This window comes from Periplaneta americana, chromosome 16, assembly GCF_040183065.1.
Source record: "Periplaneta americana isolate PAMFEO1 chromosome 16, P.americana_PAMFEO1_priV1, whole genome shotgun sequence".
Taxonomy (NCBI): Eukaryota; Metazoa; Arthropoda; class Insecta; order Blattodea; family Blattidae; genus Periplaneta; species Periplaneta americana.
Window position 1 is genome coordinate 178,485,802 of NC_091132.1, and position 27,463 is coordinate 178,513,264.

Genomic DNA, 27,463 nt, shown 5'->3' on the forward strand with positions numbered 1-27,463 from the left:
TCAGGTAAAATAGCTGCAAATTCGTCTTTTACATTATGAAGACCGCGGCAAAAACTATGAATGTCACATTTCTGTTAAGGTTTTGATAATGATCTAATTGAGTCTATAACTGCAAGATGTAGTGCTGTTTCTATAGAAAATAAAGGAAAGGATTACGTTATTCGTGGTGATAATTCTCCTTTTTACCATTTTTCATAAGAACAACATTAAATTTCGCAGTGATACATTGAATTAGATAAAGACATCAACCTTAAAATAATTGTGATATTCATCGTTTTTCCCGCGAACTCTTAATTTATATTTGAATTTTTAATATCAATATTATGTTTCGTAATATATATTGATAATATATATCTGAGAAACTTCTACATTTTTCTTCATCAGCTAGGTGTTCAGTGAATCGTTTCTGTAAATATTAGTTCTCTTTTACTGTATTTAAAACATTGTGTAAAGTGTACTTTGTTAGGATTTTTGCTAACCTCAGTATTCGTCATACATGACAAGGCATCTAATATTTTATTCTTACTTATGTTTTTCTCAATTTTCAGACAGATGTTCATAGTTTCAACACAATAAAGGAAAAGGTAGATCTGGACGTAATACCAGAAGAGAATGAGGTTATGACTCAGAGGTGAGTTTTATGAACTTTCCTTTAGTTCCTAATTTCTGTAACTGCCTTGCTAGAATGATTACTTTTAACGTTAAATTATAACGATCTACCACAAATTCTGTTGAGTGTATACGGTGTAATTAATTTTTGAAAGGAACAAATCAACGTATATATTGTTTCAGACATTATTTGATGTTAAATTTATCGCTATTGACACTGATACTTTCACTATTCCCATTCCTGATACTACTACTGCTACTATTGCTACTACTACTATTGCTTCTACTGCTACTACTACTATTGCTACTACTACTATTACTCCTACTACTGGTGCTACTTCTTCTACTACTACTGCTATTACTACTATTGCTACTACTACTACTACTACTACTACTGCTACTTCTACTACAACTGCTACTACTCCTACTGCTGCTGCTGCTACTACTATTACTACTATACTACTTCTACTACTGCAACCACTTCTACTACTGCAACCACTTCTACTACTGCAACTACTTCTACTACTACTACTACTACTATTGCTACTACTACTATAATTGCTACTACTACTACTATTGCTACTACTACTTCTACTACTGCTACTACTTCTACTACTACTACTACTATTATTGCTACTACTACTACTTACTACTACTACTACTACTACTACTACTTACTACTACTACTGCTACTACTACTACTACTACTGCTTCTACTACTACTACTACTACTACTACTACTACTTTACTACTACTACTGCTACTACTTTACTACTACTACTGCTTCTACTGCTAGTATTACTACTGCTTCTATTACTACTACTACTACTACTTCTACTTCTACTACTATTGCTACAACTACTACTAATACTACTACTACTTTTGTATTACCACTATTCTGCTACTGCTTTTACTATTGCTACGACTACTACTACTTCTACTACTACTACTGCTACTACTATTACTACTACTTCTGCTACTACTAGTACTACTACTATTACTACTGCCACTACAACTACTACTAGTACTACTACTACTACTATTACTACTGTTTGATACAGGATTAAACAAAGATTACTATAGTGCCTGTAACTCAAGATTCTATTTTTCTGAGTTGCGACAATATTATTCTTGTTTTGTGATATCCATCTGATCTGTTGGCGCCTTGTGTCCATTGTAATCGTAATATGATTATCTCTTTCAATTTTTTGGCTATTACGTTCGGTGTTTTGCAATGTTCTTTTTATCGCAGTTTACACCTTGTTGAGCGTGGCCTAGACTCTGCTTATATTTCCATTCCGTACATTATCCACATCACGAGACATAATCATATACTTCGTTTTTTCGGGATTTACTTCTAAACCTATCTCTTTAATTGCTTCAAGTAAAATTCTTGTGTTTTCCCTTCTAATTCTCATATTTCTTTGTTGGATAATAGCCATTAGTTTACTGATATTATTAGTCAATTTTGCTAGAAAAATTTTAGAATTAAGTGTACTTTGAACTGCCTCCGTGGTCTGTTGGTCAGCAAGCTGGCTTACAGATCACGAGGTCCCGAGTTCGATTCCCGGGCTCGGCTCTCGGTGAATTTTTCTTGAACGAGAACAATTCCCTGGGTGTCTAGAGTGTCTAAATTTGTGTCAATGTGAGTGTGATCGTGCCGGGTTAATATTAATTAACCAATCATCACAAATATAAAAAAATACATCAGGACTGTCGCTGTTCAGTTTCAGCGTCACATTGTTGACAAGTAACTCCATCTGTTAGCTCAACCATAAAGCATCTAATAGATGCTATAGAGTTACCAAAAAAAATAGTTCTTTACAGAATTGTAAGCATGTCACGGCCTTTTGGAATATAATAGTACATATCTGGACCGTAATAATCACAACTGTAATAATCTAGATGGGAATGAGTGTAAATTAAAAAATAAACAGCGTTCTGTCCAAATATTTTCCAATGGGAAAGAGAAAAGAACAACGGAATCTCAAATTTTGCAGATTAAAAACAAAATCAACTGTAAAAAATGAATATTATTTCGCAGATTTAGCGACACTTTAACTAAAGATGACAATAATAATACTTTGAAAGATATGAGTGAAAATGGGCTATTAATTGCAATAGTACTCATTCTGTCGTCTAAGACGAGGCTTAGATAAGTCTTTTTTTTTCTTTTTTTTTTTCGAAAAATTTAATACTAGATAATTCAATATAATATAGTTTACTATGTTTGACTAGATTAAAACTTACCTCACTAATAATCTGTAATAAAGGATGATATCTGACTTGTATAATAATTATTAAACACAAATAACTAATAATATTAGTTTAAGATATCAAACAAGAACTTGTAGAATTTACTAATAACATTAGTAATTTTACTACTAATTCCTAAGTTTCCTCCTTACCATTAAGTAGCAAAAATTTTTCCACAAATTACAAATCATTAGTAAATTTTTAATAATATTATTTTGTAAATTACTATGGAGCAGTGCCTAGTTTTTTGTACGATGTTATCCATAATCCAAAAACTTTTCTTCAAAATGTTACATGTCCATTTTTGGAAAATGCTACGTATTTGTGTATACATCAAACGAAGATCTTTCTTGGTTAAGAAAAGAGTATGATTCGATTACAAAAAAGAATGATAATGACATTATTTAATATTTCACCACAAAATATTTTGTTCGTTGCAGAGATATAAATTTTGTGCCATCTGATATGTATTTTCATAAAGTGAACGTTTTGAGTTTTGGAAAAAAAAGCTCCGGAATTTATTTATTTACCTGATATTCTTGATTGCTGACAGTTTTGCAGATATCCATGACAGTACTGTCTCGTCAATGTGTGGCAGTAATGCAAATGAAGACCAATTGACTGAAAATCAGGGTCCATACAATAATTGTCTTTCCTTCGAAAAACTTGTTTCCGCTGATGGAGATGGGAGGCAGTTCATATGCGCTGTTTGTGGTAAAAGTTTCTCACAAGCGAACAACCTTAGAGTCCATTATCGCCTGCACACTGGCGAAAAACCATTCAAATGCACTGAGTGTGGAAAGTGTTTCTCGCACTCTACTCACCTAAAAGAACATAATCGTGTGCATACCGGCGAGAAACCTTATAAATGCCATACCTGTGGAAGATTCTTTTCGCAACTAGGACACTTGAAACGACATGAACGTCAGCATACTGGCGTCAAATCGTACAAATGCGATGTTTGTGGTAGGGAATTTTCCGGTAAATGTAATTTGATGTCACATGTACGCAAACACACTGGGGAAAAACCGTACAAATGTGATGTCTGTGGGCTTGGTTTCTCTCGTTCGAGTGTGAAAAAGCAACATGAGCGCGTTCATACAGGCGTCAAACCTTACAAATGCAATGTCTGCGGAAAGAGTTTCTCTCGTAGAGTTGCGAAGAAGGAACATGAACATATACATACTGGCGACAAACCATACAAATGCGATGTCTGTGGAGAAAGTTTTTGTCGCGCGAGTGGTAAAAAACGACATGAACGTTTGCATACCGGGGACAAGCCATTCATGTGTGATGTGTGTGGAAAGTGTTATTCCGACCCCGAATACGTTAAACGACATTCATGTCGTCATGCTGACAAGAAACAGTTTCAGTGTGATGTGTGCGGAATGTGGTTTTCGAATTTGCAAATCATGAAGCAACACGAACGCCGGCATACTGGCTTGAAACCATTTAAATGCAATATTTGTAGTAAGCAATTTTTGCAAAGGTATCAGCTGAGAGATCATTTACGCATACATCCTGTATAGAAACCGTATGAATGCAATGATTGTGGAGTGACTTTCTTGCAGTTGGGTAACAATGAACAACATGAAGGTCTGCATTCTGGCGGCAAACCAAGTGTCTTGTCTCTAGAAAGTGTTTTTCCAAATCCCGTCATCTGAAAAAATTTACGTTTGCATCGTGGCGAGAAGTCTTCCAAATACAATTTCTCTGGAAAGAGTATCTCCATATCTTCTACACTAAAACACCATAAGCCTCAACCTATTGATGGGAATTCATTGTAATACGATGTGTGTTGGAAAGTTATATTCTGTTAAGATGTTTGTGGATATAGCTTGCTGTTTTTTTTTTTTTTTTTTTTAATTTACGATTAAGGACGTGTGGTTTTTCAAATAAAGGATTGAATTGTGTGTGGATGCTAGAGAAAAATTTGATAATTTTAACATCAGATACGAAAAATCTTTCACTCATGATTTGATGTAAATTTTACACCTTGAAGTGGGTCATTTAGAAATATTTAAAGGGGTGAGATATAACTTTTATCTATATAGTTGCTTAGTTTGTGTGGATGAGTTTACGTAACTTAGTAACAAACTACATTCACCTTTAAATTTTACTGGTAGTTCTAATAAGCAAATAGACTATAATGGTAGTGATTATATGGTTGGAAAGGCTATTTTGCTGTTCATTATAGAAAATCGTTCTTCTTAAAATGCATAATTTCTGTACCATACGCGAGAATTTTCTTGATCCTTGAGCTCCATAATACAAAATAGGTAAGGTATGGATAGCTTCGTTGACCAGGAGTGCCAACCACTGAACTCTAAAATTGATTCTCATAGGCATGCAACGTGGCATATGATGGTATAATTATTGCAGAATCTTGACTATTTTAATTATTGAGTCTTGTTTAATAGACGGGGAAAGGTAATATCTTGCATAAGACAATTAATTTCGATTTCGAACATATGCCTAGTACATTTTTTTATTACAATCCCTGAGGAAATACGAGACACTTCAAAGGAACACTTTCGAAATACTCGGAAACGAACTGTTCACATTCAGGCAGAAAATAACGTTTCGAAAAAGGTTACAATCTGTTTCTATATAGTTCAGTGTTTGGTTCACTTTAATTGGCAACTCTGCGTAAGCAAGGCAGTAGTAGTCCTGTCCGGCCTTCTCATCCCGTTCAAATAAGAATCAAGAAAAGTTTCACAGGTAGTAGAAATAAGTTACGTCTTCTCTTCTTAGCGTACTTACGTTTTGAAATTTTACTCAAAATTACAGCTTAGTAAGATGAATTGTTTACAAAATAGGTAATTATACAGATATTTACGATTATTTTGACAAAGTATGTAATATGAGAGCTTATAAAACTAAATTTGCCTTACACTTAAAAATATTTCTACACCATCCATTATAACGCTGCATTAGGTAACTACATCAAATTGTGTCTGACAGATTTATGCATTTTTCAATAATAATATATATCCATTATGTTATCATATAATATCTGTTTTTTCTATGACCTCACAAGTCCACTTACAATATTTCGTATTTTTGTGTTGGTCAAACTTATTTTTTTTTTTCCAGACATAATTTTCAATAATTTACATTGCAAAATACAATGTCTCTAGCGTACTTAACTAGTTCTGAATCAAGTGATAGAAGGAAAAATTACGAGAGCCCGATTTTATCAGCATGTAGATTTTCAGTGATTTTAATAATGCATTTGTAAACCTTATAAATATGGCACACATCTTGTAAGTAATAGACCTAATATAAGTTAGTAATGATCTTGATACTTTGTTTAAAACTGTTTCATGGAGACATTTAGGCAATTGTAAGTTAATCATTTTACCCCTTAACTAATATTATTTTCAGAATTGAAGTTTATTAGAGCACAATGAAGAGAGACATATTTTACCAACAGTTTTTAATTCAATTCGCAAAGCAATAGGCTATAACTAATAATTAAATAACCTCATAATTGAAATGATGAATTCTACTGAAGCCAATCAGTGTTACCTATATCAAATATTAGTGACCTCTTAAAGAACATGGGTTTTACGTAAAATAATTTTATGTTCATCAGTAGAAACTTCAGATATCAAACTAGTTTCCTTAAACATAAATACTATTTGTAGAAAATATATTTGAGACGAAATAAAATAGGAATACTATTTGTAGAAAATATATTTGAGACGAAATAAAATAAGAATTTTTTTAAATCGCGCCATACTTCATAAGGTTATTTATTATATTGTAACAATCCCCAACAGAACACCTATCTATGCGTTCGTATAACCCAATCAAAATGTAAGTGTACGTTGTTATACGTTAATTAGTAGGAGATAGATACTCATCCTAAACATTAAAAATTTGTCGTCATCCTCCCTTAACATTTCTCCATATAGTGATGATAACAATTGGCTATTCTTTTAAGCTAGTGTAATGAGACTTACAGAAAAAGAAAAAAATGGTCACTCTTCAATTAGGTTTGATGAGATTTGCATCATGTCATTATAGTGGTGACTTTTTGAATCTCTTGAAGTTTGCGCTCTTATTTTAAAAAAATTACAGACCAACCTGGCGCTATAGAGTAAATCTGAATACAGCTTCGAATTCATCAACCTTGAATACATAAAAGAAGTCGTAAGTTAGCTTATTGTACTGTACAAAATTTATTTATTAATTTTAAATCATGACCTTCGGCAATTTTGACAATTCATTTTTCTTTTCAGCATTACAGGAAAACCTGACATTATACCGACAATATGAATACAGATTCGGATTCAGGACATTTCAGGCAACTAGAATCAGTATCTCTCTTTCTCTTGTAGTTGGAACGTTTTTTTGCAAACAATATCAGTGTTATTAGTACCCGTGGATAGGTAGATTTATTCGTTCCATAATATTCTTGCATTTGCTTTATAGCATAGAATAAAGAACATGTCTAATTCTTACGTTTAAATATAAATGCAATTCATATAAAATGCAAATATGAAATATGTACAGAAGTAATACCTTAATAACAATAATATTTTATACAGTGTAGCCTACCTAATATGTTTACCATTTAATAGTATTAAAATATTTACACAGTACTGTGAAATGTCAAGAATTCATCTACAGAATAGAAAGTGTGAGATATTAAGTAATTTTTTAGTATTACCTTAAATAATGCAGGGTTTTGGCTATGATTCTTAATGTCTTCAGGAAAACTATTGAACATTTTTATCGACATGTAACGTACTCCCCTTTGATAGCTTAATAAATTTGATGAAGGCGTATGAAAATCATTGCTTCTGCGGCTATTTATACTATGTATGGCTGAGTTAGTTGGAAAGTTTTCTTTATTACATAACAGGAAATTTATTGTAGAGTATATGTATTGATTTGTTAAGGTTAGAATCTCTAATTTTTTTTAAATATTCTACATGATTCTCTAGCCTTTGCTCCAACTATTATTCTAATGGCTCTTTTTGGTAATAAGAATATATTTTTACTATCTGCAGAACATCCCCAAAATATTATTCCATAGGATATAATGGAATGCAAATAGGCAAAATATATTGTCTTTAAGGTACTGCTCTTTAGAAATTGTTGCAACGACCTAATTGCGAAGCATGCTGATCTAAGTTTGGGGGTTATTTCTTTGATATGGTTTTTTTAATTTATTGTATTATTAATATGCAAACCGAGAAATTAGGTTGTTGATGTTTCTAGTAAATCCGTGGTCACGGCTTGCTTGATGACACTGGAAGTTTGCCATACATTGCAAGTGACTATTCTACATTGTAGAGGCGAAAGTAGGATTATAGGCCTAATTAGTGTTGTTCATTTTAATACTGTATTGAATTTAGTTTATATCCGTGATTATTTCCAGTTTTTGCCTCCGGTATAATTATAATTCGATTCTTATTCCATTTTTCTTTATAGTACAGATAAGTGTTCATTTCTTTGCAATTATACAATTCATCTTACTCAATTTTCTAAGGTGAATTTGTAGGTTAGAGCTGATAATATTCGAGAGCACTTGTAGAAATGACTTTTACAAATTATGCATGCAATTAATAGCAATTAATTCTGTTTATTTTCACAGAGGTTACACAAAAGGAGGCTATTTTTTTCTTCTGTGGTTGTGTTACATATAACTTAGTCATAAACAAGAGATTTCGCGTTGTAGCGACACTTACTTCCCACGTAAAGCAGAGAAAAAATCGGTTGGTTTAAATTGGTTATTACCAGGGAAAGGATTTATATGTAAATACATATTTACTTATAAAGCTAATATAATTTATATTTTGCATTATCTTTATGTTTCACAATGTGTAGGGTTGAAAAATCCTACTTTTATTTTCCATATTTTTCCATATTTTAGAGTTTAGTACATATTTTCGTTAATTTCCATATATTTTCCATATTTCATATAAAACAGTCCATATTATATTAGGTTTAACAATAAAACAAAACAAAATTCCATTAACTTTTAAAAATACATTTCAACAATAGAGATTTAAACCCATGTTCAGTAATCCCTTTAACATCAGAGTTATTTGAAAATTAGCAGTCCTATCAACAATGGGAAAGTAAGTTACAAAACTGTATTAATTTAATTTAAAATTTTTAACAGACTTCAGTTGTGCAGCTCAACAGTTAAATGCCAGTCAGAGTACACATAGGTTCAGTTTTGTAAATCATACTATAAAGACGGTAAATATGCCAAAAGTACGTCATTCAGTCAATTTAAAATCAAAACTAACAAGTTACATTTCAGAATTTAAAGAAGATGGTTTATCAACTGACAATAAAATATTATTTTGTAATTTGTGTCAGTGTGCAGTATCATCTACACAAAAGTTCCTGGTGCAACAACACATTACAACTAGTAAACATCAGGCCAACAAACAACTAAATTCCAAGCAGAGACAATTGTTTTTAACACAACCAACAACATCGAATGTAAGATCTGAGTTTAACATCGACCTGTGCCGTTCTCTCATCTCTGCTGATATTCCTCTCTACAAACTAAAGAATAAGGTCTTCAGGGAATTCCTTGAAAAATATACTCAACATACAATCCCGGATGAGTCAACACTTAGGAAGACGTATGCTCCATCCATCTACGATGAGACAATACAGAAGATAAGAGATGAAATTAAAGATAGTTCAATTTGGGTTTCCATTGATGAGACTCCCGACAAAGAAGGTAGACTTGTTGGTAATGTAGTTATCGGTTTGTTAAGTGAACAATATTCTGAACGAATTCTTTTACATTGTGATGTTCTAGAAAAGTGCAATAACAAAACTATAGTTAAACTGTTCAACGAAGCTATGGGTATCCTGTGGCCAAAGGGTATTATGTACGATAATGTGTTATTCTTTATTAGCGATGCTGCCCCTTATATGGTCAAAGCTGGACAAGCATTATCTGTTGTATATCCTAAATTGACTCATTTTACTTGTGTGGCGCATGCATTTCATCGTGTGGCAGAAGTGGTCAGAGACAATTTCCCTAAAGTAGATTTGTTGATTTCATCAGTGAAAAAAGTATTTCTCAAAGCTCCCAGTAGAGTTAACGTGTTGAAAGAAATGTACCCTGAAATTCCATTGCCACCAAAGCCAATTTTAACTAGATGGGGTACATGGCTAGAAGCAGTTGAATATTATGCCGAACATATAGACTCTATTAACAATGTTCTCCTTGCATTGGACTCTGAAGATGCAGTCTCAATTGATACTGCGAAAACAGTTACCTGTGACATAAGTGTGAAGAATGACTTAGCTCACATTCAGCATACATTTTCATGCATCATAAAAACGCTCAAAAGTCTCCAAAATAGGCACCTTTCACTATCTGAAAGTTTTGAAATTATAAATAGTACTGTGGAACAACTGAATCGTGGTAGAGGTAAAGTTGCAGATGCAGTAAGAGCTAAGGTGGACACTGTACTTTCAAAAAACCCTGGATATGAAGAACTACAAAAGGTTGTTGCTGTGATGAGTGGTGAATCAACAGTGAAGATTAACTTGGACTTATCCCCAGCAGACATTGTGAAATTGAATTATGTACCAGTTACTTCTTGTGACGTCGAACGCTCTTTTAGTCAGTATAAATCTATCCTCAGAGACAATAGAAGAAGATTCACTTTTCAGCACTTGAAAGAAATGTTTGTAACCTATTGTTATGGTAACAGACAATAAAAATTGTGTTTTGTTGAAACTACATTGGAAGATAAGGTACGTCCATTATATTTTTTGTTTAGTTTGATTAAAATGTACCAATATTTAACGTACATAGTCATTTTTTTATAATTTTAAGTCCATATTTAATTCCATATTTTGGTAAAAATCCATATTTAATTCCATATTTTGGTAAAAATAACTACATATATATATTTACATATTTCATATATTTTTAGTCCATATAAATCCGTTCCCTGGTTATTACTGATGGATCTTCCGTCATACCACATATTTAATAGAAACATCGCGTGATCTATTTCATATTTAATTCTTCAGATTTGTCTATCTTTCTCTAATCGCCCTCTACACACACAACCGCAGAAATGTAAACATGGCACATAGGCTATTTGTAATACGTGAATAAGCTTCCCTACCAGCTAACTTTCTGTAATTGACTGTCATTATTTCGATTACATCTTACAGTTGCGATGTATATGATCAAGACGGAACCTGATGTTGATCCAATGGTTATACCGACAAGTGATAGCACAGATGTAGAAGAGAAGAAGCTTTTATCAGAGGTAGGTAAAGTGAAAGTCATTGCTGTCTATTTGGTATATGCGCCATAAAAATATGTTCCCAAGTTACATTCACCATATGAAAAGAAAATAAGTCATGGTGTGTTTCATCTAATTTGCCAAGATGTTAAATGTTATAGGTATGTTTCATATAGTTCTGACGCTTTATTTGTGCGTTCCAAAATTGTTTTTGTGCCAGAGAAAAGGAGTATGACAGACTGCGATGAAAGATTATGCGCATGCGTTAAAGAACATTCTTTCGCTCAGGTGCTCGGATAATGTGTCAAGCGAATTATGTTGCGCTATCAGAAATGTTGTTCCTCCTGAGATTGAAGAGCCTCCCCACAACCAATCAACAACTTATAAGAATACATGCGTTATCAGCACAACTTTTAAATAATATAAGGCCTGTAACACACTTGAAGAGTTTTCGCTAGCGAGAAATACGTTCCGAGAAAGATTCGAAGAGTCTTCCTCCACACACTTGGCGAGTTCTCGCTATCACAGATCACACCTCGCTATGATCATCTATGCACTGCCTTCATGGAGAAAGCATTTATCTGATTATAGTAATCACTCATTGGGGGAAATATTATAGGTTATGTATTTACGTATATTGTCGTACTTTACAAATTACGTACGAACGCTATGTTGAATCTGAGTATTCAGATGAAGAGGAAATGGTGTTACATGAACATGAATCTTGAATTTGGTATTGCCAATATAGAGAATTAAAAACAAACTCTGAAAATACCTTTGTTTTGTAGTGTGGAGTAGTAGAAACTCGATGTGATCACTGGGTGAGCTGTGGTCCCACCCAACCCGCCCTAAATAGGTTCCTTACTTATATAGGAAAATCGTCGTACTTGAAGGAAGAAGGCGGCCATATTCCGTCGTTGCGACGTTATTTGAGGTGGAGTGGGAGAATGATTGGAGTGTCGCCAACTATGGTAACCTCTCATATTATCTTACACAGCTAACAAAACCTAATCTAACGCGCTACACACCTATTGTAACATCCCTAAAGGCACATTCACAATGAAAATTAAACATAACGTAAGCGTTAACTTAAGAATATAAACGTTACGGTAAAATCAAGAAGTGATACCATGATTCACGATGGTAACATAAACATAACATAACGTCGACCTGGTTGGTGAGTTGGTATAGCGCTGGCCTTCTATGTCCAAGGTTGCGGGTTCGATCCCGGGCCAGGTCGATGGCATTTAAGTGTGCTTAAATGCGACAGGCTCATGACAATAGATTTACTGGCATGTAAAAGATCTCCTGTGGGACAAAATCCAGCACATCCGGCAACGCTGATAAAACCTCTGCAGTTGCAAGCATCGTTAAATAAAACATAACATTTTAACAACATAAACATAACAGCAAACATACTTGGTAACCATGGAAACATAACGACGTCATTTCCTCATATTCTGCCGTATACTTCAGCGCTCCACGATTGTGTTCTGTTTGCAAATCACGTAAGCATAAGCATGAAAGTTTGGAGTTTGCGAACTTTCATGTTAACGTCTTACGGTAATGTTTATGTCAATGCTTATGTGAATCATTGTGAATGATCCTATTTGGTAGCCTGGGCGCAAACTTTTGTGTTTATGTTACGGTTATGTTTAATTTTCATTGTGAATGGGCCTTAACATTTAGTACACCTGTTGTAACATTCCTCACAGTTTCATTTCGTTTGCCGATATTGGCATCCCTGCTACACCTATCTGCTGGAAACTGCGTCTCTGTTAATTACGATTTCCAAGTTGATTCTGTGTTATTGTGTCATTGTAGTGATAATTGCATATGTATTGTGCAATGGAAATTGAAATGTGTCGCGGATGTGATAAAATTGATTTCCGGCGCCACAATCCCAGTGATAAACGTGTGAATATTCGTTAGTAGTCCATTTGAAGTCCGAATTTTCCATTGCCATAATTTGCTGCTTTAATATTTGGTATCAATTCTAACATTATTACATAAATTTTCATCTATTCTACAAGTTGGGGGCTATTAGTTGTATAAGTTGTCAAGTTATGTTGGCATTTGGCTTTCCAGGAACTGAATTTATTGAGTAAGTCCTCACCTGAAATGAAGAGGGAATGCAACGACTGTGAAAGTACTGTCTCCTCAGAGATCAAATTTGAAGAAACCCCTGTTCCAATTAATTTTCCCAAGGTGAAATGTGAAGATCAGGTAAGTGTAGTTGTTCTTCTTCCTCTAGATTTTAAATTGTGTTGTGTTTGTTTCAGACTCCATCTTCATCCAGGTTTACCTTGTTGTTATCTCTCTCATTTTACCATTCATGAGATTGGTCTTTTCTTTGTATCTTCCAAAGAGATTGTAGTATATAAATAGAGACACCAACGGCGCTAGTTTCGCGTACAAAATTGAACCGCAGTTCTGCCGCCATTAAAGGGAGTTGATGCTTCGCTAGGAGAATAATCGGTTTCCAGAATTTTTATGATCTCATATTTCACCACTAATTATTTTGTAAGCACCATATACCTTCCTCTTCCTTTGCATGAAAGGATTGAAATAGAGATTTTAAGTATTACAGTAAATATCCATTATTATATCCTTAAAACAATACTAGTAATACTGAAATAGTACATTATGCAACGAGCCTATAATGGTAGTAATTAAGACGCGAGTATGTTTATGAAACGAGAGCAAGAGAGTATCATAATTTTCATATGAGCGTCTTAATTACCATTATAGGCAAGTTTCATACGACTTTTTATGCTGGACCATATTTCTAACTTAAAATTATTCATAAGTATTCATGTTATGTTTATCTAAATGAGGAGTGGAACTGACCTTCTAAATTGTGAGATGTGCTCAGACTCGAAAGTATTGATTTTTTCCGAGGAACGAATGTCATTGACCTTCATATAATCTAGAGAATAACATGAACATTAATCTTGATATAACCTGGAAATTGATTTAGAATTGAAAAACGAGATGACAAATTGAATTTATTTGAATATTATTTACAATTAACGCTAATATTATAGTAACAGAACATAACCTTCTGCGACACTATTGGATTTCCAGCCTCCGTGACGTTTCGCTAATTGTCTTTCGATTGCATATCCGAGAATAATCGATACTTGCGGTTTTATAGTGGTACAATGGTGATTTCTCATTGTCTGAACAACTGAACTATAGTCAATAGGTGTACTTTAACGAGGTGCATTGAAGGGCTACTACCAGGTGTATAATTACTACATTTCGACATGATCGAGCATAAAATAATGTTGACAATGCCATTATTCAGTATTTCACATACTTATCCCGGGTGTATATGGGTGATTTAATTTACTTTTTAAAATATCGCCAAAGATGAATCATTATAATACTTTAATAAATATAGTGCTCTTCTGTCATTCATGTTTATTTCATCACGACCCATCCTTTGTAAAAGATGTTTAAAACAGTGTCTATCACCAGGCTACATCAATGTATTGTGGTACTGTTTTCGAACTTCGCGCCGCAAACACTCCCTTTAATGGCGGATGCTAGCTGATTCAGTTTGTGACATTTTTCTTGCCTGTCACTCACGAGTATGTCTCTGTAGTAAGTATTACATATTCTTTGGTATCTTCCTTTGTAAAAATTCTCCAGGTCTAGTTCCTTTAGCCACACATGTTAGCCTTCCTTCCTTCCTTGAAGTCAAAGAATTCGTTAGTAATTTTAATGTTAAGATCTCTCTATTTTTTAATGGTATGTTTATCACAACAATGTTTTTCTACTTGTACTTTGCTTACAACATCATCACCATTTAAATGAGGTAAAATAACTGTTTTTTTTCTCCTCTCTAGAATTACATACGAATTTTAAAATATCTCCAAATGAATCGAATACACATCTTGTCCGATCGTGTTTTTTACAAAAACAAATCCAGTGTGTTACCATTTTCTTAATCAATATTAAAAATTAAGGAAAAAACCACGAAAACGCTGGCATGAGACTCTAACAGACCTACTAGGGTCTAGGTTGGTGATTGTGATTAAAATTTAACATCACAGTCGATGGGATTTAGCATTGATAGTAATGTATCATACATGTCTAGGCAGATAAAAATTTGTATCCCCAGTTATGTTAGTTGCTCTCCATTTTCAGCAGGAGTTTTATGAGTTGAACACAATAAAGGAAGAGCTGAAGCTGGAAGTAACACCAGAAGAGAATGAGGTTTTTACTCAGAGGTGAGTGTGGTGAGCTGTCCTTCAGTTCATACCTTCTGTAACTGCTTTATTATTAAAGTTGTTATTTATGACATTAATTTCTAACGAGTTACCACATTCTCTGTTACTTCTATTATTTCTACTGCTACTAGTACTATTATTACTATTACTACTAATACTACCATTAATACTATTACTACCACAGTCTAGTATATACAGTCGTGAAGCTTGGGGTGATTTTTTGCATTTCTCGCGATAGTTGCTAGCCGCTTGGAGTGCTGTGTGTACTAGGAACAATAGACTGTGTCACTGGCATCGTGATCTAATACAGGCCGTAAGGCAGAGCATGAGACTCGATTAATCCGATCAAGAAGGGCGGCGTTTCAACCATATAAATTATTTGGAATAAATGAAAAGTAACATATTTCTCTAAAATGTAATTGTGAAATTTAAAACAATGATTAGGAGACACTTCAGACATAATTCCTTGCGAGTTAAGGTGTAATATTATTTTTGGTGTTAAAATTACGTTGTTCGTATGTGTAATACCTGCCTTTATTTCGATTAAATATTGCGAAATTCTTGTACATTCATTTATGCACGATTCAGTACTTTTCAGTTGCACCGTACGAATATTTAGATATGTTGAAATTATACGTGATATTTACTGTCCTTGTTGCCCCTTTCTGTCTAATTTTAGTAGTCTCCAGTGTCCTGCCATTCATATGGAAATATTATAGGTTATGTTTACTATATATTATATTCCTAAATTCGCAATTATACATTATAATTAAGCATAATGCCACGTATGATACTCCGCACATTCAATTTGTCTGTATTTTAATACTACATTTGAGAATTGAATTATTGTATTTATCTACTACCTAAGAGACGAAGTAATAATCGTACGTACACTAATTTCATAAGAGTGGTATGATAAATTTTCTGTCTTTATCAAGGAAGGTAGATGTGCTATATTAAAATCACAATATAAATTCTTTTTTTATTAAACCTCAAAATAGCTTCCATTCTAAACTTAAAATATTGATGCGAAAAGATTATGTTAACATGAAAAAATGTCTTCACAATAAAATAACACACTTTTGTAATTATCTCTGCAACATATTATGCAACAAGAAGTAAAGGGAACTTATGGACACATTACACTAAATAAAGCTTAGCAATGATACGCAATAAAGTTATAATATAATAATTCACTGAGCTCCATACACTGAAATAGAAAACCCGAACATATATTACGCCCTGGAGATCGAAAAGGCATTGACTTTGCCGTATTTCGCACTGTTGTGAAAAGTTGTGTAAACTGTGAAATATTCGTTATGGGTTGTAATAACTGTAAATGGCTAAAATACAATAATTAGAGTAATAATATGTGACAAGGAGACGTTTGTTGCACTATAAATTCTAAGAAAAAGAGGTCAGAGTTATCCTTCCAAGAGATCCAGGAAGGTGAGTTTATAAAATATAATATATACTTTATGAAAATAATATATAAACCTTATGTATTTCGTATTTCAGGAGTGGAAGGAATGTGTTAAATTTTTCAAAAGAACACGATATCGAAAGTACAATACATTTGATCATCTGCTAGGGAAAGAGTCTGTGATGAGGTGATAGTAGCGATCCTGGTGGCTAGTAACTATCTATGGATGCATATTTCAACTGTCTATGTTTGCATATTTAGTAAGTATTGAGCTTCGCAACTGTATAACCTGTCTGATGAAACATTGCAGTTTTCAGATGAGGGCGCTCGTGTGTCGCGAATGCGATCCGCTCAGTCTCGATGCGTGGCTAGTCAGCTGGAGAAATGTTTTGGACAGTCTGACAATAAAAACATCAACAGCTGTTATGAACATAAATACAATTACCAATACCATAGTTGAATTTACTTTTTCTGTCATGTACGGTATATAAACATACTTTATTCCAGAAGTAGCTGTATCCCCGTGGCAAAGGTCTCAATGTCATCTGCACTGTCAGTTGAACTGCCTTCGTCTGCTGTGTATGTGCTCCTACCTGGCCTATCATAATCCATCTTATCTTCTTTACACTCTTCATCACTAATCACAATGCCTATATTTATTACCACCCTTTCTACTTCCTCTTCCATTAACGTGTCACGACGCCAATATTCGTCTTCCATATGTTTAACAGGTTGGCAGCATTTTATCCAGATTTCTTTGCTGATTTCGCTTATTGATTGTGCGGTCATTTGTTTCAAAACTGACAGCCTCCAGAATGTATCTTTTCCGTCATTAAACTCTATCTTTTTCTTAACAGCATTCAGAAGCTTGCGTAGGGTCGGAATTTCTTTACACTTCTCATAAAACTCCAAAAAAGTTCTGCGGATGACACAGTTTTTCAAAATCGTCAAGTATAATTTTCTTTGGATGTGGGCGGCTTTCACCAGGAGTTGAAAATTGTCCTCCAATGCGCTTTGCTTCTTCACCTCCTTAGCTATAGTATGTTTTGTTTTTTCACTCTACCCCACTGCCGTTGCTTTCTTTTCACAGTGTTCGTTAATGGAATGATGAGACCTTCCTTTTTCTCTTTACAGAATTTTAGCACCTTGTATATAATATTTCTGTTTTGCGAGTGTAAGACTTCGCGTGACGAGTGTCTCGGCGGAGTTTCCATTTGCTCTTGTGTACACACACACTTCCGATACCGACTAGCAGACTGAACGACCTGAACTGAGGCATTTCTTTACTGCAGCACTGTACATAATACGTCAGAACAGGGTGACGTAATGCAGTATTGATCGCATGTTAATGTTCGAGCTTACTCTACCTGCCGTCTGCAATGATTTTTCAGACGGGTTATGTATACTATACTGTGTTACTACTACAGAGAGATCATATTATATTATGATATATATATATATATATATTATTCGGTGTGAACAAAAGCTACTATTACAGCTACTATGACTGCTACTGCAACTTCGATTAATATCACTACGAATACTGCTGTTGCTGCTGCTACTAATAGTAATGTACTACTACTGCTGCTGCTATGTTTGAAACAAGTTTGAAAGAAGGTGTTCAAAATTTTTTAAAAGAATATCCTTTGTTTAAAATGTGTTATAAACACAAGTTTAAATCTATATGATGATGTTGAATTCCCTGTTATGTTTATTATTTGTTTCTCTGTTAGTAGTTAGTAAATAGCGTTTAAAATAGTGCTTGTCGATCGATCAACATATTTAATCGATTAACGATATGAATTTAATCGATCTCTCGATTAATCTAACTTTGATCGTTTTGAAAAAAAGTTTTAATATACTGTAATACATAATTATTGTTAAATTTAATGTGTGGTTGGTGATAAGCATAAATATAAAATATGGCATGTGTATATATATATATATATATATATATATATATATATATATATATATATAGTAGAAGAAGAAGAAGAAAGTTAGTTTCCCTTATGAAAAGGTTGCCAGATTTGACAAAGCGTATTACATATAATTTGGAAACAGACCTAAAAGGTAAAATGATATGCATTTGAAACAATGAGGGAATCGAATATACAAAATATCAGAAAAATTTACGCCTAAGTAGCGTTTGTGCTCATTTACAGTTAAGAAAGGGGGAAGAAAAAATATCAGATAGGTTAGAATGATATGAATGCCATATACCGCGAGAAAAGTAATAGTATGGATTTACGTATTGGCATTGTTATCTACACCAATCAACAGCCATCGGTTAAGATATACATATATATACATAATATTCTTGTATTGCAAAACAATACCTACTATTTTCGTTATTTACAAACTTATTTGTTATGTAGGTGTATAATTTATTTTGTCAGTTCCCCTGGTACTTTTGAGACAAAAACAAAAAAGTGTGAATACTCAGTTAATATTAATACATCCATGATTTTAAACATGTGAGTGCATTCACATGCTCCGAATTAAGTTCCGCTCTACGTTTAGTAACAATGTTTCCTGCATCACTAAACACGATATTTTTCTGTCAAGCACTTCCTCCATGATCGTTCAATTGAAATCCAAACACTTCGCCAAGTTTACTTCTCAAATTCTCATAGGCCTGTGGCTTAATGGAGTTTTCACTTTCTTTCACAGACCACAGAAATCTGACTTTTTTCTTTAGCAAAGTAAACGCAACACTTCATATAGAAACTCTGCAAAGAAACTAACAGAATAGCAGACTGCCCCTATTGTAATCGGGTTACAAAATTTTAGAAAAAGAAGAAGATTGTTACTTGTATACAGTCAGAGGTTAAAACTTCATATCGCCTTTTGCTCCATAAATATTATTGCTTTCTCATTTTGCGATTTTGTTCAAGCATGCCAATTCTATTTTGTATACAGATTATATTGATTCCTAACAGTTTTTCAGATATCCGTGACAGTACTGTCTCGTCAAAGTGCGACATTATTGCAAATGAAGACCACGTGACTCTCTATCAGAGCTCAAAAATTATATTTCCGGCGACGAACTTGTTCCGGTTGACAGAGATGGGAAACAATTCAAATGCGCTCTTTGTGGAAAGTGTTTCTCTCGATCATCCCACCTAAAGGATCATGATCGTGTACACAGTGGCGAAAAACCATTCAAATGCGATGCGTGTGGAAAGCGTTTTTCTCAGTCAGGACACCTACGTAGCCATAATCGCATCCATACTGGCGAGAAACCTTTTAGATGCCATATCTGTGGAAAGTTTTATTCTCAGATAGGACATTTACAACACCATAAACGCCAGCACACGGGCGACAAACCATTCAAATGCGATGTTTGTGGTGAAGGTTTTTCGGGAAAGTCAATTCTCAAGATTCATCTACGTAAACACACTGGGGACAAACCGTACAAGTGCGACGTCTGTGAAGAGAGTTTCTCGCAGTTGGGAAACAAAAAAAGACATGAACGTGTGCATATTAGTGACAAGCCATTCAAGTGATGTATGTGGTTATTTTTTTTAACGTCATATACGTGAAACTATATAAATGTGCCCATTTTAGTAAGAAACCGTTTCACTGGGATTTGTGTGCCGAGTGTTTCTCTAATTTGCGATACTTAAAACGACATAATGGCGATTAATCATTCAATTGCAATGTTTGTAGGAAGGATTTTTCTCCGAAGTATCACAGAGGACTTATGCGTACATGACAGGGAGAAACCATATATAAACGATTTTTTTGGATTTTCTCGCAGTTTCCACACACACGGAAAAGTTTTTATTTCGGCATATTCTGTAGAAACTATATAAATATAATGTCTGTGATAAAGATTTCTCTCTTAAGGTGCTTCTTAAAGTAAAACAAATAATTCAATGGGGGTTACAATGATCATTAATTATCATCGTATCTAATAATATGATCATGATCAATCTGACCCCAAACGAAGGGTGAGATTGATCAGTGTTTTTAATTTTTATTTTACGTTGTATTAATGTTAAAACAAAATCAAATTTTTGTACAGAAGGGAAAGACTGAAATAATGGTAAGTTATAGTAAAAGATTTTCTTAAACCTATAGAAACTATATAAATAGTTTTCAAATCATCAATCTCACCCCAGTTTACGGTATGCAAATACCCTCATACCATATTAATGTTTAAAATTAAAACTGCACGCCATTTACGAAAGCATAATGACATAATCAATATTCTTGAAGGTGATACATTTCTACAACACACAACACAATAAAATGAAAATATTAAACTTATATATTGGTTCCTCTTTCTTTTTTTGGTTTGCATTAAAATATGAAGCAATTTTGTTTCTAAATTGGCGTTTTAAAAATCAGTAGACCTGTACCTGAAGTAGTTTATTTCCACAAACAATATTCTGTGAAATGTTCACAACAGAGTAAGGCTCATTCACAATGAAAATTAAACATAACGTAAGCGTTAACTTTACGTTACAGTAAAATCAAGAAGTCATACCATCATTCACGATGGGAACATAAACATAACAACAATAATATAATTGGTGTCCATGGAAACATAACGACGCCAGTTCCTCATATCCTGTTGTGTACTTCAGCGCTCCACGGTTGTGTTCTCTTTGCAAATCACGTAAGTATTCATATTAACGTCTTACGGTAATGTTATGTCAATGCTTATCTGAATCATTGTGAATGATCCCATTTGTTAGCCTGGGCGCAAACTTCTGTGTTTATGTTACGGTTATGTTTAATTTTCAAAGGCGGAGCTTTGAAGTATACGACAGGATATAAGGAAGTGGCGTCGTTGTTAGGTTTCCATGGTTACCAAGTATGTTTCCGGTTATGTTTATGTTTCCATCGTGAATGATGGTATGACTTCTTGCTTTTACTGTAACGTTTATATTCTTAAGTTAACGCTTACGTTATGTTTAATTTTCATTGTGAATGGGCCTTCGGCCCATTCACAATGAAAATTAAACATAACCGTAACATAAACACAGAAATTTGCGCCCAGGCTACCAAATGGGATCATTGACAATGATTCACATAAGCATTGACATAAACATTACCGTAAGACGTTAACATGAAAGTTTGCAAACTACAAACATTCATGCTTAAAGGCTCATTCGCTATGAAAATTAAACATAACGTAAGCGTTAACTTAACGTTACAGTAAAATCAGGAAGTCATACCATCATTGACGGTGGGAGTATAAACATAACAGCAAATGAACTTGGTAACCATGGATACATAACAACAATGCCATTTCCTCATATTCTGTCGTGTTACTTCAGCGCTCCACAATTGTGTTTTGTTTGCAAATCCCGTAAGCTTTCATGTTAATTTCTTACGGTAATGTTTATGTCAATGTTTATGTGAATCATTGTGAATGATCCCTTTTGGTAGCCTGGGCACAAACTTCTGTGTTTATGTTACGGTTATGTGTAATATTGTGAATGGGCCAATTAGTTCACGTAAAATTATCTCTTCTGATGCCAAGTTATCATCGTAACACTACTTCCGTCTTTTTTTTTTTTTTGAAGGGGTGGGCTGAAGCTGGAGGTAACACGTACGGTATTTTATTATTTGTAATGTATCTATCATATTTTAAAAAATGCCATCAATATGGTCTCGGAAATAGTGCTAGCTTGAAACAGTCTTCTCACATGCTGATAGAATAATTCAATCTACATGGAAGTGATAATTATAGCTTGTATTAATTGAACGTTGAGTTATTATATACATTTAAATATTAGTATTTACGCATGAAATGTGACGCTAGAGCTTTTCCTGATGCGATTTGTGCCATTATAAACTTTAGAATGCATCATTATGACGGATTCGTCAAATGCACACTGGAAATACTCTCAAACATTATTACAACCACCTCTTAGGCCCGTAACACACTTGAAGAGTTTTCGCTAGCGACAAATGTGTTGCGAGAAACAGGCGAAGAGCCTTCCTCCACACACTTGGCGAGTTCACGCTATCACAGATCACACCTCTCTGTGATCATCTATGCACTGCCTTCATGCAGAAAGCATATTTCTGATTATAGTAATCACTCGTTGGGGGAAATATTATAGGTTATGTATTTACGTATATTGTCGTACTTAAATATATAACCTGTAATGATATTGTCGTACTTTACAAATTACGTACAAACGCTATGTTGAATCTGAGTATTCAGATGATGAGGAAATGTAGTTACATGAACATATTTTGTTCATGAAAAGAAGAAGTCGGCCTAAAATTAAAGCCAGAAATATCTGAAAATCACATTGTATCTTACGAAAATAAGGGCGAGTTTTGGACACTGGTTTCGATTTGTATCTAGGTAATACCTGTGTACTCAAAAATAAAGATATTTTGATGGAATAATAAATTCTTCATTATCTGTAATGTCGCTTTATAATGACTCTGGAGTCGCTTTATAATGACAATTAATCCCACCAACATTTAAAATCTGTATTGATTTGATAGCACTGAAAACAGAAAAAAATTATCTTATTGGAAGTAAAACCATACGCTTTTATATTTTATACTGATGTTAAACAAATTTGTCCACACCTGTGTGGCCCGGGTTCGAATCCCGGTGGGGGAAGTTATCTGGTTGAGGTTTTTTCCGGGTTTTCCCTCAACCCAATAGGAGCAAATGCTGGGTAACTTTCGGTGCTGGACCCCGGACTCATTTCACCAGCATTATCACCTCATATCATTCAGACGCTAAATAACCTAGATGTTGATACAGCGTCGTAAAATAAGCAAATAAAATAAAAATAAATAAATGTAACAATTTTGATATTTACTTACTGGCTTTTAAGGATCCAGGTTCATTGCCACCCTCACATAAGCCCACCATTGGTCCCTATCCTGAGCAAGATTAATCCATTTTCTATCATCTTATCCCACCTCCCTCAAATCCATTTTAATATTATCTTCCCATCTACACCTCGGCCTCCCCAAAGGTCTTTTCCCCTCTGGCCTCCCAACTCACACTCTATATGCATTTCTGGATTCGCCCATACGTGCTACATGCCCTGCCCATCTCAGACTTCTGGATATAATGTTCCTAATTATGTCAGGTGAAGGATATAATGCGTTCAGCTCTGCGTTGTGTAACTTTCTCCATGCTCCTGTAACTTCATCCCTTTTAGCCCCAAATATTTTCGTAAGAACCTTATTTTCAAAAACTCTCAATCTCTATTCCTCTCTCAAAGTGAGAGTCTAAGTTTGACATCCATACAGAACAACCGGTAATATAACTGTTTTATAAATTCTAACTTTCAGATTTTTTCACAGCAGACTAGATGAGAAAAGCTTCTCAACCGAATAATAACAGGTATTTCTCATATTTATTCTGCGTTTAATTTCCTTCCGAGTATCATTTATATTTATTACTGTTGCTCCAAGATATTTGAATTTTTCCACTTCTTCGAAGGATAAATCTGCAACTTTTATACAAATTTGATACTGGTATATAATATTTACCTCATCCTAAACATATTTAGAGTTTGTTATCGTCCACACCTGTGGAGTAACGGTCAGCGCGTCTGGCTGCGAAACCAGGTGGTCCGGGTTCGATTCTCGGTCGGGGCAAGTTACCTGGTTGAGGTTTTTTCCGGGGTTTTCCCTCAACCCAATGTGAGCAAATGCTGGGTAACTTTAGGTGCTGGACCCCGGACTCATTTCACCGGCATTATCACATTCATCTCATTCAGACGCTAAATAACCAAGATGTTGATACAGCGTCGTAAAATAACCCAATAAAAAAAAAAGTTTGTTATCCCCCTGTAACATATCTCCATATAACGATTATAACAACCACCTTTTTTTTTTAACTGTTGTAACGAAACTTTACAAAAAGGCAGTAAAAATTGTAACTCTTCAATTAGATGAGATTTATATCAATTCATCATTTCAGTATAGTGGTGGTGCTATCACTTGGTTTTGCTGAAAACTCTGTAGGCACTGATGAAGCTAGAACTGTTCAAGTATTTCTGGTTTCATCTGCATTTGATGGGATGAAAGAGGTATTGTGCTTATGTTTTCAGGTCATTACGTCTAAGATAGCAGTGTAATAGACAGTAGATCTAATAAAACATAAAGTCTAATTAAAAAAATATATATTCACTTATAACTCAGGTCTAGAAGAAACATGTCTAATGCTTAAATGTCTAAATAAAATTTACGTCTAATGTGTAATTTATAAATAAAATGTACATACATCTCAAATAATTTTAACAATACTGACTAAAAAAAAGTAGATATTGTTACAACAATGAACATTATATTTCCTTAGTACCTTGTCAGTTTCAGAAATTTTGTAGCAAAATGAATACACATACTATTAATTCGCCTAAAGGTAATATAATTATAATTCATAATATTTTCGACTATGAGTTAAGACTGAAAAGTAGAACCAGCTATACGATCTACTCGAGATGTTCACTCAGAGACACAGCTCCTGGCAGGACATGGAAGAGTTCAACATGCCATAAAGAAATCGTACAAAATTAATAAAAAAAAACACGTAGAGAGAATTGTAACACATTTCCAGAAGTATAAAGATCGTGAAGAAATTGATTTGTACGTACTTGAGAACTTTAAACTACAGGCTGACATTCCTTGCTGTACCGGAAAATGAAAATGAAGATTAATCTACTGTATATTTTCATTGCTCAACTATTTCAACATTAGACCTACTGTATTTTATTCCTGAGTTACATGTATCAAACAATAATATATAGATAACTTGTATTATTGTTATAATTTAGGCATAATAGTATTAGACGCCATTGCAAGTTAGACTATGTAGTATTAGATATTTTTGTTTGTTGGAACATGTAATAGTTCACCACTGGGGATGAAATTCAAATCATGGTTAAAACAATTTGTATAGTTGAGGTTTTTTTCGGGGTTTTCCTGAACCGTGAAACGATTGGATCTGGGTTCAAATCCTGGTTGCAACGAGTTACGATGTTGATTTCTTTTTTCCGGATGTTTCCTTCAGATAGATAGATAGATAGATAGATAGATAGATAGATAGATAGATAGATAGATAGATAGATAGATAGATAGATAGATAGATAGATAGATAGATAGATAGATAGATAGATAGATAGATAGATAGATAGATAGATAGATAGATAGATAGATAGATTAGATAGATTAGATTAGATTAGATTAGATTAGATTAGATTTAGATAGATAGATAGATAGATAGATAGATAGATAGATAGATAGATAGATAGATAGATAGATAGATAGATAGATAGATAGATAGATAGATAGATAGATAGATAGATAGATAGATAGATAGATAGATAGATAGATAGATAGATAGATAGATAGATAGATAGATAGATAGATAGATAGATAGATAGATAGATAGATAGATAGATAGATAGATAGATAGATAGATAGATAGATAGATAGATAGATAGATAGATAGATAGATAGATAGATAGATAGATAGATAGATAGATAGATAGATAGATAGATAGATAGATAGATAGATAGATAGATAGATAGATAGATAGATAGATAGATAGATAGATAGATAGATAGATAGATAGATAGATAGATAGATAGATAGATAGATAGATAGATAGATAGATAGATAGATAGATAGATAGATAGATAGATAGATAGATAGATAGATAGATAGATAGATAGATAGATAGATAGATAGATAGATAGATAGATAGATAGATAGATAGATAGATAGATAGATAGATAGATAGATAGATAGATAGATAGATAGATAGATAGATAGATAGATAGATAGATAGATAGATAGATAGATAGATAGATAGATAGATAGATAGATAGATAGATAGATAGATAGATAGATAGATAGATAGATAGATAGATAGATAGATAGATAGATAGATAGATAGATAGATAGATAGATAGATAGATAGATAGATAGATAGATAGATAGATAGATAGATAGATAGATAGATAGATAGATAGATAGATAGATAGATAGATAGATAGATAGATAGATAGATAGATAGATAGATAGATAGATAGATAGATAGATAGATAGATAGATAGATAGATAGATAGATAGATAGATAGATAGATAGATAGATAGATAGATAGATAGATAGATAGATAGATAGATAGATAGATAGATAGATAGATAGATAGATAGATAGATAGATAGATAGATAGATAGATAGATAGATAGATAGATAGATAGATAGATAGATAGATAGATAGATAGATAGATAGATAGATAGATAGATAGATAGATAGATAGATAGATAGATAGATAGATAGATAGATAGATAGATAGATAGATAGATAGATAGATAGATAGATAGATAGATAGATAGATAGATAGATAGATAGATAGATAGATAGATAGATAGATAGATAGATAGATAGATAGATAGATAGATAGATAGATAGATAGATAGATAGATAGATAGATAGATAGATAGATAGATAGATAGATAGATAGATAGATAGATAGATAGATAGATAGATAGATAGATAGATAGATAGATAGATAGATAGATAGATAGATAGATAGATAGATAGATAGATAGATAGATAGATAGATAGATAGATAGATAGATAGATAGATAGATAGATAGATAGATAGATAGATAGATAGATAGATAGATAGATAGATAGATAGATAGATAGATAGATAGATAGATAGATAGATAGATAGA

The 27,463-nt window shown here is 33.4% G+C and overlaps 1 protein-coding gene across 5 annotated transcripts; it reads left to right on the plus strand.

The window, feature by feature from the left end:
• The first annotated feature begins 546 nt into the window (after nt 1–546).
• On the plus strand, nt 547–20,649 carry LOC138692077 (uncharacterized). 5 transcript variants are annotated; one of them, XM_069814991.1, is made up of 5 exons: nt 547–631; nt 11,041–11,138; nt 13,203–13,340; nt 15,270–15,352; nt 19,718–20,649. In XM_069814991.1, exons 2-5 carry the CDS (start codon nt 11,046–11,048, stop codon nt 19,902–19,904), a joined length of 501 nt encoding a protein of 166 aa, XP_069671092.1. In that variant the 5' UTR covers nt 547–631; nt 11,041–11,045; the 3' UTR covers nt 19,905–20,649. The 5 variants fall into 5 exon arrangements, with proteins under 5 accessions (XP_069671092.1, XP_069671089.1, XP_069671093.1 ...); XM_069814988.1 differs by lacking the exon at nt 547–631 and adding an exon at nt 8,158–8,368; XM_069814992.1 differs by lacking the exon at nt 547–631 and adding an exon at nt 8,169–8,269.
• Nucleotides 20,650–27,463: the final 6,814 nt, after the last annotated feature.

Coding starts and splice junctions, on each gene's coding strand:
- LOC138692077 (XM_069814991.1), top strand. CDS start 11,046: ATGTATATGATCAAGACGGAACCTGATGTTGATCCAATGGTTATACCG. Junction 11,139..13,202: donor AGAAGAAGCTTTTATCAGAG/GTAGGTAAAGTG, acceptor TTGGCTTTCCAG/GAACTGAATTTATTGAGTAA. Junction 13,341..15,269: donor AGGTGAAATGTGAAGATCAG/GTAAGTGTAGTT, acceptor CTCCATTTTCAG/CAGGAGTTTTATGAGTTGAA.